General features: G+C 47.6%; 1 protein-coding gene across 1 annotated transcript in view; it reads left to right on the top strand.

Annotated features, from left to right (window-relative positions):
* The window catches only part of TMEM163 (transmembrane protein 163), a 254477-nt gene that overhangs the window by 149824 nt on the left and 90602 nt on the right, over positions 1–14051 (top strand). The window contains exons 3-4 of the mRNA XM_060107331.1: positions 12300–12343; positions 13802–13893. Coding sequence (XP_059963314.1) covers positions 12300–12343; positions 13802–13893 — 136 coding nt within the window. The remainder of the gene's footprint in view (positions 1–12299; positions 12344–13801; positions 13894–14051) is intronic.

Here is a 14051-nt window from a genome sequence, read left to right as displayed (position 1 = left end):
TCAATTCTCTCACAAAAAACCTGCTAGAATTTTGATTGCCAGTTGTGAGTCTTCTATCATGAACATGGTACACCCTTCCATATGTTTAGTCTTCTTTAATTTCTCGACAATGTTTTATTATTTTTCTAGGTAGAGCTCTTAGACATTTTTCATTAGTTTTTCCCCTAGGTATATGATTTTTATGCTGATGAAAATAGTATCTTTTAAAAAATTGCATCTTCTTACTGTCTGTGGCTAGTATAGAAATAACCAGTAATTGTGTGTTAACTTAATGTCTGGTGGCCTTGCTGAATTAACGTCTTAATTCTCTCTGGTTCCCTGGTTCTGTCTGCCAGTTTGCCTTCCTCCCTGTTCTAATAATTGGGGCTGTATGGAGAGCTGGGGCATGAAGGGAGCGTCATGCAGCTTTAATTTGAGTACCTTTTCTCTGGATGGTTTACATTCAGACTCAGTTATCTACCTTGGGGAGCATCTTCCTGTCCTGTGAGCATGGCTGAGGGTGAAACCTCTGCCCCTGTCCTTAAAGATGCCACTGGTTTCCCAACTGCCTGAGTTTTGTACCAGTGGCTGTCTGAGCAACCACTCCTTTGGTTTCACCTTCCTTGCTTTCTAGTGTGTGGAGTGTGGGGAAGGGGAAAAGGGTTCAGGAGTGGATGCTTCAGCTCACTCCCAAACTTGGAAAACTCACAATTCAATAGTACAATCATCAAGAGCCCAAACAATGACCCCCTTACAGGCAACAGCAAGGTTGAAGTATGTTATCAGCTCTCAGCATATTCCTTCTGTATAATGTAAACTTTAATGTATTTGGCAGATATTCTTTAAATTGGGGGTTTGAGGTTGGCCACTTCCTAGTTTCTTTGATCATTATATTCTTTCTCTAGTTTTCCATGCTTCTTGTTGCTTTGGTGGGTTTTATAGAGAACGGTAGGGAGGGAGGGGAGAAAAGGCCTTTATTCTACCATGTTTAACTTTTATTCGAGTGATAATGTTAATGGTTTTCTAATGACTTTGGTTCAGCTCAAGTGAGTAAATAATTATTCAGTACCATCTCTCTTTTTTTTTTTTTTTTGTGGTACGCGGGCCTCTCACTGTTGTGGCCTCTCCCGTTGCGGAGCACAGGCTCCGGACGCGCAGGCTCAGCGGCCATGGCTCACGGGCTCAGCCGCTCCGTGACATGTGGGATCTTCCCGGACCGGGGCACGAACCCGTGTCCCCTGAATTGGCAGGCGGACTCTCAACCACTGTGCCACCAGGGAAGCCCCAGCACCATCTCTTTAAGCCAAGTCTTTGAAGTCTTATTCAGTGTATTCCTCTTCCCCAACAATATATTGTTTTTTAAAAAGTTCCTTTAGGGCTTCCCTGGTGGCGCAGTGGTTGAGAGTCCGCCTGCCGATGCAGGGGACGCGGGTTCGTGCCCCGGTCCGGGAAGATCCCACATGTCACGGAGCGGCTGGGCCCGTGAGCCATGGCCGCTGAGCCTGCGCGTCCGGAGCCTGTGCTCTGCAACGGGAGAGGCCACAGCAGTGAGAGGCCCGTGTACCGCAAAAAAAAAAAAAAAGTTCCTTTAGCACCTCTTTAAACCAAAGGAGTCCAATGTGTGGTATGTGTCAGCAGTGCCAGACTAAGGGGCATCTTAGTCACCTGACAAGGTTGGCCTTGGGTGGCCACATCGACGCCATCGCGCGCTCTAGTTGCCCATGGCATTAGCTTTTGGTTCCGCTGTGAATTAATGATTGCATATTAAGTTAAAAGCTGACATTATTGGGGCTTAGAGATTTCTCAAGAATTTATTGCTCAATAAGCATTTATTAAGCACCAACTCTGAGCTGGTGCTTTCACAGGCCCTGGAGATAGCGAGTTGAATACAGTGTAATCAGCCTGATTTCAGGTCTTCATAGGCTGGTTGGAGAAGACACAAGGATCATTTCTGTGTGGTGAAAGCTGAGGGCAGCAGGGACAGGGGCTTTGGGTGTCAGAGGACAGATGCTGAGCCAACTTGGAAATAATGGCCTGAGAATGAGCGTTCAAGCTTCAAATTCGCAGCAACCACGCTCAGAACAGAAGGCTAGAGATGACAAACTGTGAGGTTCTGTTTTATAAAATTCCCCCATCTCTGATTTCTGTTCAGTGAATGCTTTATTTATGAGGTAAAAGTAGCAGCGTTCTATGATTAAGGGATAGTTAGGGCTTTTAGAGGCATATTTCATCAAATCTCAGGGCAAGTCATGCCTGTATCCCCTGCTCATCACAGCAGTGTGTGGCACATAGTAGATGCTCAATAAGCATTTATTTATTGAATGAAAGAATGATTGGGGAGCTCAGGCTCCTCGTGTTCATCTGGAGAAGGTTGCAGGACAGGGCTGAGTGTCGTCTGAGGACCCCTGGCCAAGCCCCCCACAGGCAATAGAGCTGTGCTCACAGTAACCAGAGAACAGGGAGGAATAAAATTATATGTAAGGCAGTTGACATCCAGCAAGAACCTTGCTCTTCCCCTTAGTTCTGGCGAGTGAGGTCTTTGGAATAATTGTAAGAACAAGTGAGGGTGGATCGTTTACTCCACTGATGACAGTCCGCAAAGGATCATCAAAGTTGGGTAACCGTGCTTCCAGCAGCTCTTGCACCTCTTTATTCCCTGTTTGTAGAAGAAGCGAAGTGAAAGTGTGCTGTGTTGCTGAAGAAACACTGGCATGAAAAGCTGGGCTCTTGGCTTTTCATCCCTGAACTGGTGCCTCCTGTGCCTTGGGACCCTTGAGAGCCTCTCGAAATCCCGTCTTTCCCTGTTAAGTAGCAGTTGTCCCGTTCATGTTCCAGGAACGCTGACTTCCCGCTCTGGAGTGGGGGTGTGTGCATTTCATGTTACACTCACTGAAGCAGAGCGAATGAACGTCTGGTGTGTGTTGGAACGAGTGAGGTGCCCTGGTCCAGGGTGGAGACTCTCCCTGGGTTGTTCTCATTCTGACTTTCTTTTTTCATGTACTTTTTATTCTGTGCTGGCTCTTGGCTTTCTGGGTTCAAGGCCGTTCTGGCTCTTCCCATAGTCCCAGGTCTTTGTCATTTGCAGATGCTCCAAGTTCTCTTTAAAAGAATGGGCCTTACAGAGGCTGCTTTCTCTGTGATGCCTTGCAGAGTACTGGCTGCCACTCCCGTTTGCTCAGGGAATGGCTGCCTGGTCACGCATCTGGGTGCATGTTGAACCCCAGTCCTCTCTGCTTTCTCCACGAAGACTTTGTTCACTGCAGGTTGAAGCTAAGTAGTAGGTGTCATTTCAATCAGTCAATGAATCAATCAGTCAATCAAGCTGAGGGCTTTTGTGTGTTCAGGCATTGATTTAGGCATATGAGAGACACTGAGGAACAAAACAGAAAAGCCTATGGCCTTTGTAGTGCTTACATTCTAATGTGTAAAGTGGGGCAAATGGTATACAGTATTCATAGATAAGTAAGTGGGATGGTGTGGTAAAAGATGTATGTGCTCTGGAACGCTAGAGGGGTTCCTTTTTCCAGAGCACATACATCTCTGGATGTAAGGGGAAGGTTGCAGTATTAAGTAGGGTTGCCAGGACAGGCCGAGGTGAGCTTTGAACAGAGACCTGAAGGCAATGAGGGAGTGAGCCAGTCGGATTCTGTGGTAAGAATGCTCCAGGCAGAAGAATGAGATAGAACCCAGACCAGCAGGAGCATGCCTGGCTGAGGGGAGGTCAGTGAACAGGTGCGGCTGTAATGGAGGAGGTCAGTGTGTGGGGCCTCCTCCATCATAAGGACCTAGGCCTTTCCTGGGAGTGGGACAGCTAGAATCACTCTGGCTGCATGCTGAGAAAGCAGGGGGATGGTTGGGAGGATGTGGGGAGTTCAGGCAAGACACCTTGGGAGTTGCTTCCTGTTATAAACCTGAATGCAAATTCATCTTTCATTGCAAAGCTCCCCAGGTCACCATCAAATGATGCTCCCCGCCCCATTGCAGTAGCTCAAGGACAATATTTTCTGACCTCTTCATGACTGTCCTTGCTGTGGGTCACACAGGTTATTTGTGGGTGTGGGATGGTGGAAGGGACTTTATGGCCACTTTCTGTACATGACCTGCCTCTTGGTCATGTGAAAGAAAGAGAAACCTTCATAATCATCCCTGAGGTCTTGGCAAGAGCTTCCCTGTCTGCAGACAGGCAGAGCCCTGGAGGGTGGGTGGGCAGTGCCCATAGCCTGCCTGGGCTAATGACTGCTTCTCAGGTTCTAGGGAAGATGAATCTCTCAAAGAATGGTATTGGCTTTGAGAACTGACTCACCCACCGTACAGCTTTCTGTAATTTGCCGAGAGCCAGACCTGACCGTGGAAACGTTGGAGGCTACTGTTCATGCAGTAAAATGAATATTTAGCAGGGATTTTGCTGGGAACTGCAGACACAGGTGAAACTACTGTCCTTTCCCTTAAGCTGCTCAGGGCTATACCCTCAAGCCTGCCGGGTCAGCTGGATACCCTGAGGGGCCAGGCGGGTGAGTGAGGCCAGCTGGGTCCAATGATGCAGAAAATGCAACTGGCCAAGAGCACGCCCCGCCCAAACACAGCGCTGCATCGCTGAAAGGGACTGCCCAGCACCGGCAGATCTCAGGTTTTCCTGACTTAAAAATGTTGGTAGCCAGTTCTGATGCTTGAATAATACTGTATATGTCATACAGAAACTTCTGAATTTCATCCTTAAGGTGCGCTTTTGCAAATTATGGTCTAGACAGACCAAAATATTGGGCTGGCCAAAAAGTTCGTTGGGGGTTTTCCGTACCATCTTACAATACAAAGTCGTCACTGTGCTGATGCTGAAGATGAGTAGTTGAACGGGCTAAGCAGTTCTGCTGATCTATTTTCCTAACTGCTTTACCCTCTTCCTTCAGCGGTGACTGAATTCAGCATCCTATCACATTTTTTGGTACGTTATATTCTTGTTTGAGTGGGAGGGAGCGTCTGGAAGCTGTTGGAGGTTCTCTTGAAGTGGGTCAGAACATCAGTCAGTTAATTTTGACTCCTTCTGCTGCCTGGGTTGCAGCCAGCACGATGAAGGTGGGTGATGGAAGGATGGGTTCGCAAATGGCATTAGTTCCGTAGCTGTGGGGGGGGGGTGGTTGGTAGGCGTCGGAGGGACAGAGGTGGTCTAATTAAAGTGGGGTTGATTTATTAACGGAGCTGTACTGGGCACAGAATTTAGCAATGGGAGGTGTTATGGGACCTGGGGTATTGCTAAAGAGTGCTAAGGCTCAAGACAATTACTGCCTGACTTTGGTGAGAATGACAGATGGGTCCTCGCTGTTGGATAAATTTCGCCTGCAGCTGAAATGGCATTCTTTGTTTCACCCTTGAGGGGCTCTCGGCCTTGACCCTCAGTTGCTTCGCTGGCTCTCTCACCTCCCTGTGCATTTCCAGGACCTCCCTGTGCATTTCCAGGGCACTTTGTCTGCACCTCTGCAAGCCTGCTGCTTACTCAGCTGTGGGATTTGCATGTGGCTTTGCCCTAACAATGGGTTGCCTGGGTCCGCTCCATTTTCCAGCTGTCCTTCTGTTTGAATTGGAGTTTCCAGCTGAAGTGATTTCTGGCCTGACTGGGACTTAAAGAAATTCTGGTCTTCAACCAGACCTGTATAAATATTTCCTTAGGACTTCTGTTGTTTGTGTGCTTCTGGGAGTGTAGCTGTTATTACCCCCTTGACATGTCAATGAAAGTGGAGTGTAGGACATGCAAAAACCGCGGAGGCTGGAGATCCCTTAGACGGGAAGTGACATTTTGCTTGTGTCCCTGGCCTGTCTGCCCTCACCATGCTTCTGAGAACTCTTTGGGGCATTTGCAAGCTGCTCCTGTAGGTGATTTGGCCTCGGGAGATGGATTTCAGAAATGGAGACGTAATAAAGATGTGTATGGTAGTATGCATTCCTTTTAGCCAGAAGCATTCGTGAGCTCACAATGCCGCCTGCTCTCAGATGTTTGTCATAAATCTGATTTCTGTTGTGCTGATTTACATCTTTGACTACGTTGTTACAAGTCAGATAATTTTCCCCCCAAATAAAATGGATTTCTTTCTCTAACTTGAATGGTCATATATGATGGTTGTGGAAAACGTAGGAAATACAAAAAAGTAGAAAGGAAAGAAATCCACTCAGACAGCCCTCAAATATTCCAACCCACTAAAGATTAACCACTGTTATGATTTGAGAGATTTTTAAAAAGTTGTTTTCAGTGCTTTTTTTTTTTTTGTGCAGTACGCGGGCCTCTCACTGCCGTGGCCTCTCCCATTGCGGAGCACAGGCTCTGGACGCGCAGGCTCAGCGGCCATGGCTCACGGGCCCAGCTGCTCCGCGGCAAGTGGGATCTTTCCAGACCGGGGCACGAACCCGTGTCCCCTGCATCGGCAGGCGGACTCCCAACCACTGCGCCACCAGGGAAGTCCTCAATGCATTTTAAAAGTGTAGTTGTACTGTATCGCACATATAGTCTTGTCTCTTTCCCTTTTCTACCTAAGTTTTTTGCTCAAACAGTAAGGAAATCTATGATCTCACGTAACTTCCCTCTTACTGCCTTTTGTCTAGGACAGAATGGCCTCATAGATGTCAGGTGTCCCACCTCAGGGCCTTTGCAATTGGCTCCTCCCATTATCTGGAAGTTTCTTCCTCCAGATGATTGCACTGCTCACTTCCTCACCTCCAGAACTTTGCTCAAGTCTCACCTTCTCAGTGAAGCCTCTTCTGACCTCTCCATTCAGTTTGCACCTGTACCAGGCAGAACCCCTCCTGACCTAGACCCATCCTTTCCCGCGGCACCCAGTCCTGGTGGCACCAAATGCACCAGCTGTTTATTGTCAATACCATTATTCTATCTAGTATGCTGATATCAACGTTAGCCAACGGCAGTCTTGGTAAACATTTTTGAACAGCTACGTATAGCTTATTCTTTAAATGGACCATTCTTTAATCATTACCCTACTGCTAGATATTTAAACTGCAACCAGTGTTCTGCTGTTATAAATCATGCAAACCTACTGTGAAGCTTTTGTGTAGAAGGTGTTTGTCCATTTCTTAGGCATTAAAAGAGATTCTTGGAAAAGGGATGACTGGCTCAAGGTTTATTAAGACTCATTTGGCTGCCAGTGATACAAACTCAACTCAGACTGGCTGAAAAAGTATTGGAAATTATTGACCAATGATTTGATATTTGAAAAATATAGGGGTAGACTTCAGGTAGGGCTGATTCCAGAGGTTCAGTCCTTGTCACCAGGGGTTTGATTTGTGTCTGTCTTAATAACTGCTTTCCTCCATGTTGGCTTCATCCTAAGGCAGCCTCCCCTCATTTAGGGCAGAATTGCTACTGGCAGCTCCTGTTTTCTTGCTGCCAGCTCTACTGTCCCCTCTTAGAAAGACATCCTCTTCCCAATATTTTCAGCAGAAACTCAGGACTGGTTGTCACTGGCTCAAATTGAATTGTGCCATCTCTGAATCATTAACTTTGGCCTCGGGACAGGGATAGACTAGAGTGGGGGTCACAGTGCCGTCCCACTCAAACCCCATAGTCTGAGGGTAGGGGATATACTGTTTCCCAGAGGAGACTCAGGGCCCTTCTACCCGAATGGGGAATGGCTGCTGGGCAGGCCCCAAACTACAGATCTTCATTTGACTTAGGGAACACCTTAAGAACTCTGTGTCTTAGTATATAAAAAACAAGACACAAGACAGCAGGGAAAGTGAGAGGAGCCCAGTTGCTAAGAGTGCGTTTTTGGGTGTGCTCGGCCAGCCTAGTCAGATGACAGCCTACCTCCACTCTGAACACGGGGTCGGAGTGGGGGAATGAGAGGACGGAAGCCAAGGTCTCAGCTCCCTGGGGAATGAGACTCACTTGAGTGCGTGGTTCAGTGATGAGTGTTAGAGACAAGTTCTGAATGTAACGAGCAGAACATTCCTGAAATTTTCCCTGATTTTCCCACTGCTACCAGTGGTATCCAGAGGAACCTGTAGGCTGCTGATGGTTGGGCATGTAGCCGAAATTCGGCCTCTGTACACCGCTCCCGAATTGAATCTCGGAGACAGAGTTTCGGGTAAAGTAGAAAACAATAGCTTGGGCCACAGGAGGCTAATGCCCTCAAAACTATGTGTCCCCACTTGGAGGAGGCAGTGAGGAGTTTTATAGTAATGGTTGAAAGAGGAGGGCGTGATCAGCTTGTGGGCGTTCTTCTGATTGGTTGGAGGTGAGGTAATTGGGAGTCAGCATCACCAACCCTCTGGTTCCAACCGGTCTGGGGTCTGCGTGCTTGTGGGCCGCATGCAGTTAACTTCTCCCACCTGCTGGGGGTTTCAGTAGCTGCAAAACAGCTCAAAGATATTGTTCTGTGTATCCCTTGAGGGGGAGCCAGGACCCTGCCCCAAGGCTGCACTATTGTTTCTTTTTAAAATTTTTTTATTGAAGTAGAGTTGATTTACAGTGTTGTGTTAATTTCTACTCTACAGCAAAGTGACTCAGTTATACACATATATATATAGACATTCTTTTTTTAATATTCTTTTCCATTATGGTTTATCCTAGGAGACTGGATACAGTTCCCTGTGCTAGACAGTAGGACCTTGCTGTGTATCCATTCTGAATGTAACAGCTTGCATCTACCAACCCCAAACTCCCCATAGTGGAAGGCTGCACTATTGTTTCTTGACTGCTCCCCCCTTGTCTCCGCCTCCCCTCCCTGCCCTGATTAGCAACTGTTTGAACCTGCCCTTTGGAACTCAGGGAAGGTCCTGGAGGCTGAATGAAGCCTGTTTCCTGCAAACAAGAAATGGGGGACACAGAAAGGCTTTTGTGCCCAGGAGCCCCACAGGGTCCTGCTGGGTTTCAGGTGCTCCACCCTGGAGCAGCTGTGGTGTGTGTTAAACAGTCTCACACTGAGTGCTGAGGGCCACAGAGGTTTCATTATCTTCAGCTGGGCCTGTGCCTTGACCCAGAGCAGCCTTCCTTGGAGACCTCCACCCTTGTAATGGGATTGGACCTTGCCAGCTTGCAGCATAATGGTCTGAGGTCGAATGGCCCTTTCTTCTCTGTTGTCCAGTGTTGAATCTAGCACGTGCCTTAAAGGCACCGCTGCACTTTTATTGGACCTTTGCTGACTTCCCAGCTCCCCTCAGCCAAGTACGTGTGGGCTCCAGGGGCACCTGCCCTGTAATCTCTGCCTTGGTGTGGGTCATCTTGGCCCAGGATCTCTTCAAGTGGAACTCATTCTTAGCACGAGGGAAGTTGGAAGCGCCCTCATGGAAACCCCACAGTTGGCTCTCTTTCTGTGGGAGTAGCGGCTTTCTAAACCAATCCGACCCTTTCCTTTGAGTCCCTTCTTATCCCAGAATTAGGATGTGTCATGTCAGGTTAGGGCCAAGGAAAATAAAGTCATTTACTCTTCGGAAATTCCTAGAAGTTGGGCTGACCTCTTCCATTTGGCTCTCGTGCTAATGACTGTTTGCTGTTCTGTCTTCAAGAGAGCTGGGAAGTCGCTCCCAAAGGGAAGCTGCCAGAGCTACGCCCAAGTGGAGGGCCCTTCAGTGCTCCCTCGATTCCCCATGCAATATTCAGCCTTTCCTCCTTTCCTTCGCATCAAGGAAATTAGATGGAGCCAATTTAGAAGTAAATGAGACATGGGAATGCCTCCCTTGTCTTCAGGACTCTAGGTGAACCTGGAGCCCTCCTGCTCCAGTTTTCCTTGGTGTGTGTGGGATAAAACAATATGAAGATTCTACCTGTGCTCTCAGTTATTCATCCACTGGGCAGGGTCAAGTCGCACAAGCAGAATTTTCCAGTATAGTTCTCAGAGTACGTAGAATCTGTAGCCCACTCTACAAATGCCTGGTATACCGAATAACTTGATTAAAACATCTTACAGCGATGGTTTACTGCTTGGAAAGCAGGAGTCTTCTGTGAAGGCTAGTGGAGGGCTTTTCCAGCTGTGTTGTCCATTCCATGCTGCCCAGTCCAGACAGTGCAGGTGGAGAGAGGGGGATCCCGCCCGGGCAGCTCTTCATCTGAGGTATATATTGAGCATCCGTGCAAGATGCTAGTCAGAGTTAATAAGGTTTCCATTACTGGTAAAGAAGTCACCCACAAAAAGCACACAACTAACATATCCTAAAAACAGATTGTAAAGGAAACAAGCCAGATACTCATTTCGATTCATTTCTATGAAATTTTATTAAGCTTCATTCACAGTTACTGAGCACTGACTGCGAGCCAGGATCAGTGTCTTACAGGGCACTTCAGACCTGGCAAGGGGTCTGCTGCCTTTTTTTTTTTTTTTTTTGCGCATGCCAGCCTGGCCGGGAGTTGAGTTCTTTGGGAAGGTCCAGTGCCCCTTTGCACCATCACACCCACGTTGCCCTTGAAAGCTGCAGTCGGTCACTGCACACGGCTGGCTTTGCCCTTCTCCCTGTGCCAGTAAGAGTGACAGCAGGGGTGACAGGAGCAGCTCACGTCACAAACACAGAAGGCCAGCAATGTGATGGGTTGCACTCACCTCACATAGCCCGAGGACCTGAATGTGGCTGAGTCTCTGGAAAGGCTGGGAAACTTCGAGTAGCTAGCAGTTCTCTCTTGCCCCAGTGCTGTGCTTACCCCTTGTAAGAGCTTGTCTCTCTGTATAGCAAACAGTGTGGCCAACCCTAGCTCTGGTGTTTCAATTCCAACAGCATAAATTGACCGGCTAGACTCTCTCTGTCTCAATTCTTTTTTTTTTTTTAAGTTTGAAACTTTATTAGAACACTTGCCAGTCTTGTGTTGCAATTATCTATAAAAATCAAGCCAGTAGTTGGTTGCTTATAACGTTCAAAAATCCATCAAGAAAAAAAAAAATCCCTCAAGGGGCTTCCCTGGTGGCGCAGTGGTTGAGAGTCCGCCTGCTCATGCAGGGCACATGGGTTCGTGCCCCGGTCCGGGAAGATCCCACATGCCGCGGAGCGGCTGGGCCCGTGAGCCATGGCCGCTGAGCCTGCGCGTCCGGAGCCTGTGCTCCGCAACGGGAGAGGCCACAACAGTGAGAGGCCCGCGTACCGTCAAAAAAAAAAAAAAAAAAAAAAAAATCCATCAAACTGTTGCCAGGCAAAGAAGATAGGTACATTGACATACTAGATTAGTTCTACCAGGAACTTGGTCAGAATTGGGAGAAATCAGTTCTAGTATATTTATCAGCTACATCCTTTAGAACAATAAAATCCTTTCTATTTCTGCTACACAGAGGAATTCTTAATTCATAGAAAATGAAATATGCTTGGGTCACACCGGGTCAGATGACTCCCTCATGGCTGCGGGCAGGGGTACAAAGCACAATATGGCCGCCCGGGGTCCATATGGATAAGACAGAGAGCAGCTCCCAGAGAAGGGACATGTGCTGAGTTGAGTGGGAGTCCAAAGGGGTATTGACCTCCATGCCCTGCATCCATGCCTCCCTTACTCCTTGAGGGAGTGCTTGTAACATCTGTGCCCAGAACAATCCACTTCAAAGCCTTGCTGACCCACTGGGTTGGGTTTTATTCTCTGTTAGTGAGTGGACATATGCTTGTTTCATATGGCTTTTGCGTGGAGACCTGCCTTATTAAGTCAAATTGAGAACTGTCTTTGAAGCTGGACATTGCTTTGGCGCAGAACAGATCACAGAATTAGACAAGCGCTACCCAATCAACTTGCCCCCCAAAAGGTCGACTAATTTTTGAATATGGATGAAATGTGTTTTAATTATAACTCTAACACCTACTTTTGTAGACATCTATTGTTTAAGATAATTTGTTCTTTCTTTTTCTAGACAGTTTTCATGAGGTCCACACTGGATTTTAAGCTCTGATGGGCAAGAGATTTTACTCCAACCATGCCAGCAATGGTGTGTGCATGTAGTTACCACCACTAATTACCTTGTTATGGGAACAGTTTGGATGGTTACAGTTTCACTTTCAAAGTTCAATATGGTTCCCAGCTCTCTATTCCCAGTTGTTAAATTCTCAGAGCCTCAGCTGTCATCTGATTGACAGACAACTGCTTGAGCATTTTCATTCTGAAGCTGGCCCTTTGCTGCTTCAGGGCACACTGGGAAGAGAGGGTGTTGCAGGTGAAGTCTGGACGCTTTTCACATCGCTCTTGAATTTTTTAAGTTCTTGGATTTGACAAGTACAGTTAATTTTTAATTTCTTTCTCTTAGAACTTTTCCATTGATGTGTAAAAGGCCATATCAAATATATGAATAGTCTCACAAATGAGAGAAAATATCTATGAGGTCTTAAAATATTCTGAATAATATTTTCTTTCTTTTTAGCTGTCTCCGTTATGAGGTACAGCGCCTCTGCTTTTGGGTTTGCAGTAAGTAACCTGAAATGTACTTTTATGAAGTTTTGCACGTTTCTCCTGAGCCTGCAAATCTCTCGGTGGGCTCTTAATTAAGAGGGTGGTTAGCAGATGAGAGAGAGCATGACAATCACACCTTTTACGGAAGTGGCTTCTACAAACAATTATAATTTAATAGAAGTAAACTGCAGTGACACTGTCTAATTCTCAACAAGAGATCAGGGCCACCATGTTTTCTGCAGCTGGTTGAGAAGGATGTCTTATAGGGTCTTAGCCCTTCCCCCCAACTCCCCAAGGTTTTAGGTTTGAAAATGGGCACACATTGGAGTGAAGCATTTGCTGGTGTGGGCAGAGGTGTTGGGAGTTAAGATCGGGGCTGCTGGCCCTAGGACCTCAGTCCGTAGCCAGACGAGGGATAACCAGGCTTCCTTGCCTGCTTCCTGATGGGTGTTGGTTAGAGAAAATGGGTCTCAGATGCTGAAAACTTGAGTGAAGTCTTTCCACATCCCTTTAAGAGAGTGTTAGTGCTTGTAATTTTCCAGATGAAAAGTGCGGTGCGGTGACTCATGCAGAGAAAGCTCCTTGAAACAGCCCTCCTGCATAGCTTCAGGGCTTCCTGTACCTGAGGGTGTGTGTTCCTGTTCCCAAATCTACTTCTTCCCTTTGTTGTGGGGAGAAGTCGGTTGGGAACAGGAACACACACCCTCAGTGTTTTGAGGCTTGCAGATTATTTTCAGAATCTTTTGAAAGGTGTGGACTGTCTCTCCAGAAAAATGCCAAAATGCCACATACACGCACTCACACACTCCACCCCACCCCACCGCCCCCCTACCCCCCTCTCTCTCATACTCCTGTCTCTTTCCTCTCCTCTCTTACATTTCTCTCTCTCTCTTATTCACTCGTTCATTTGAACAAAAGCATTGGATTTTGCATCCAATTTCACGGTGTTGGCAGACTTCCCGGAGCCCCTGGGTGACCCCACCCTCTGGACCCCTGGACCCCAGGTATCAATAGAACAGTCCCACTGAGAGCCAGAAACACAGAGTCCTTGGCCTGAATCTTCTACTTGGGAAGGGCAGGAAAATGCTGAAATTATCTTGCCTGCCCTGGGGAAATCAATTTCACACGTGTCAGAACAGTGCCATCACCCTGCCCGCGTCTCCAGAGGGCTGGGAGCTAGAGGCCCCGAGAGCAGAGCCCAGCACACCAGAGTGTGGGTTCTCAGGCCCCAGCAGCGAGGGACCAGGGGGAGCCGTGACCCTGGCACCAGGCAGGCGTGTTGGGTGCCCTGGCTCAGAATTCCCAGGATTCACCTTGAGGATGATGAATGACCAGCATTGTAACGATGTGAAGCCTGTTTGCTCTGAGGTCACTGGCTCAGACGTTCTGAGTCACAGAACGGTTACCTTGTGTCTTCGCAGTTGTGCCCTGTTAACTCTGGGAAACCACTAATACCGTGTCTCCTTCTCCTAGTTTGATGCCATCCTCGATGTCCTGTCATCTGCGATCGTCCTGTGGCGTTACAGCAACGCGGCCGCTGTACACTCTGCGCATAGGGAATACATGTAAGTGGATTTTTGTCTTCGTCCAGACTGCAGAACCCTCGCAAATGAGGGGCACGTAATTAGGCTGTCAGCACAGCTCACCCTGTAGCTTTGGTCCCGGTGATGAGACTAATAAGTTCCCCAAATTGCCTTTGAGACTGGCTGGTATGATATCAGCT

Source organism: Mesoplodon densirostris, chromosome 8 (genome assembly GCF_025265405.1).
Source record: "Mesoplodon densirostris isolate mMesDen1 chromosome 8, mMesDen1 primary haplotype, whole genome shotgun sequence".
NCBI lineage: Eukaryota > Metazoa > Chordata > Mammalia > Artiodactyla > Ziphiidae > Mesoplodon > Mesoplodon densirostris.
The sequence above is the reverse complement of the archived record's forward strand: the minus strand, read 5'-3'. Positions and strand labels throughout refer to the sequence as shown.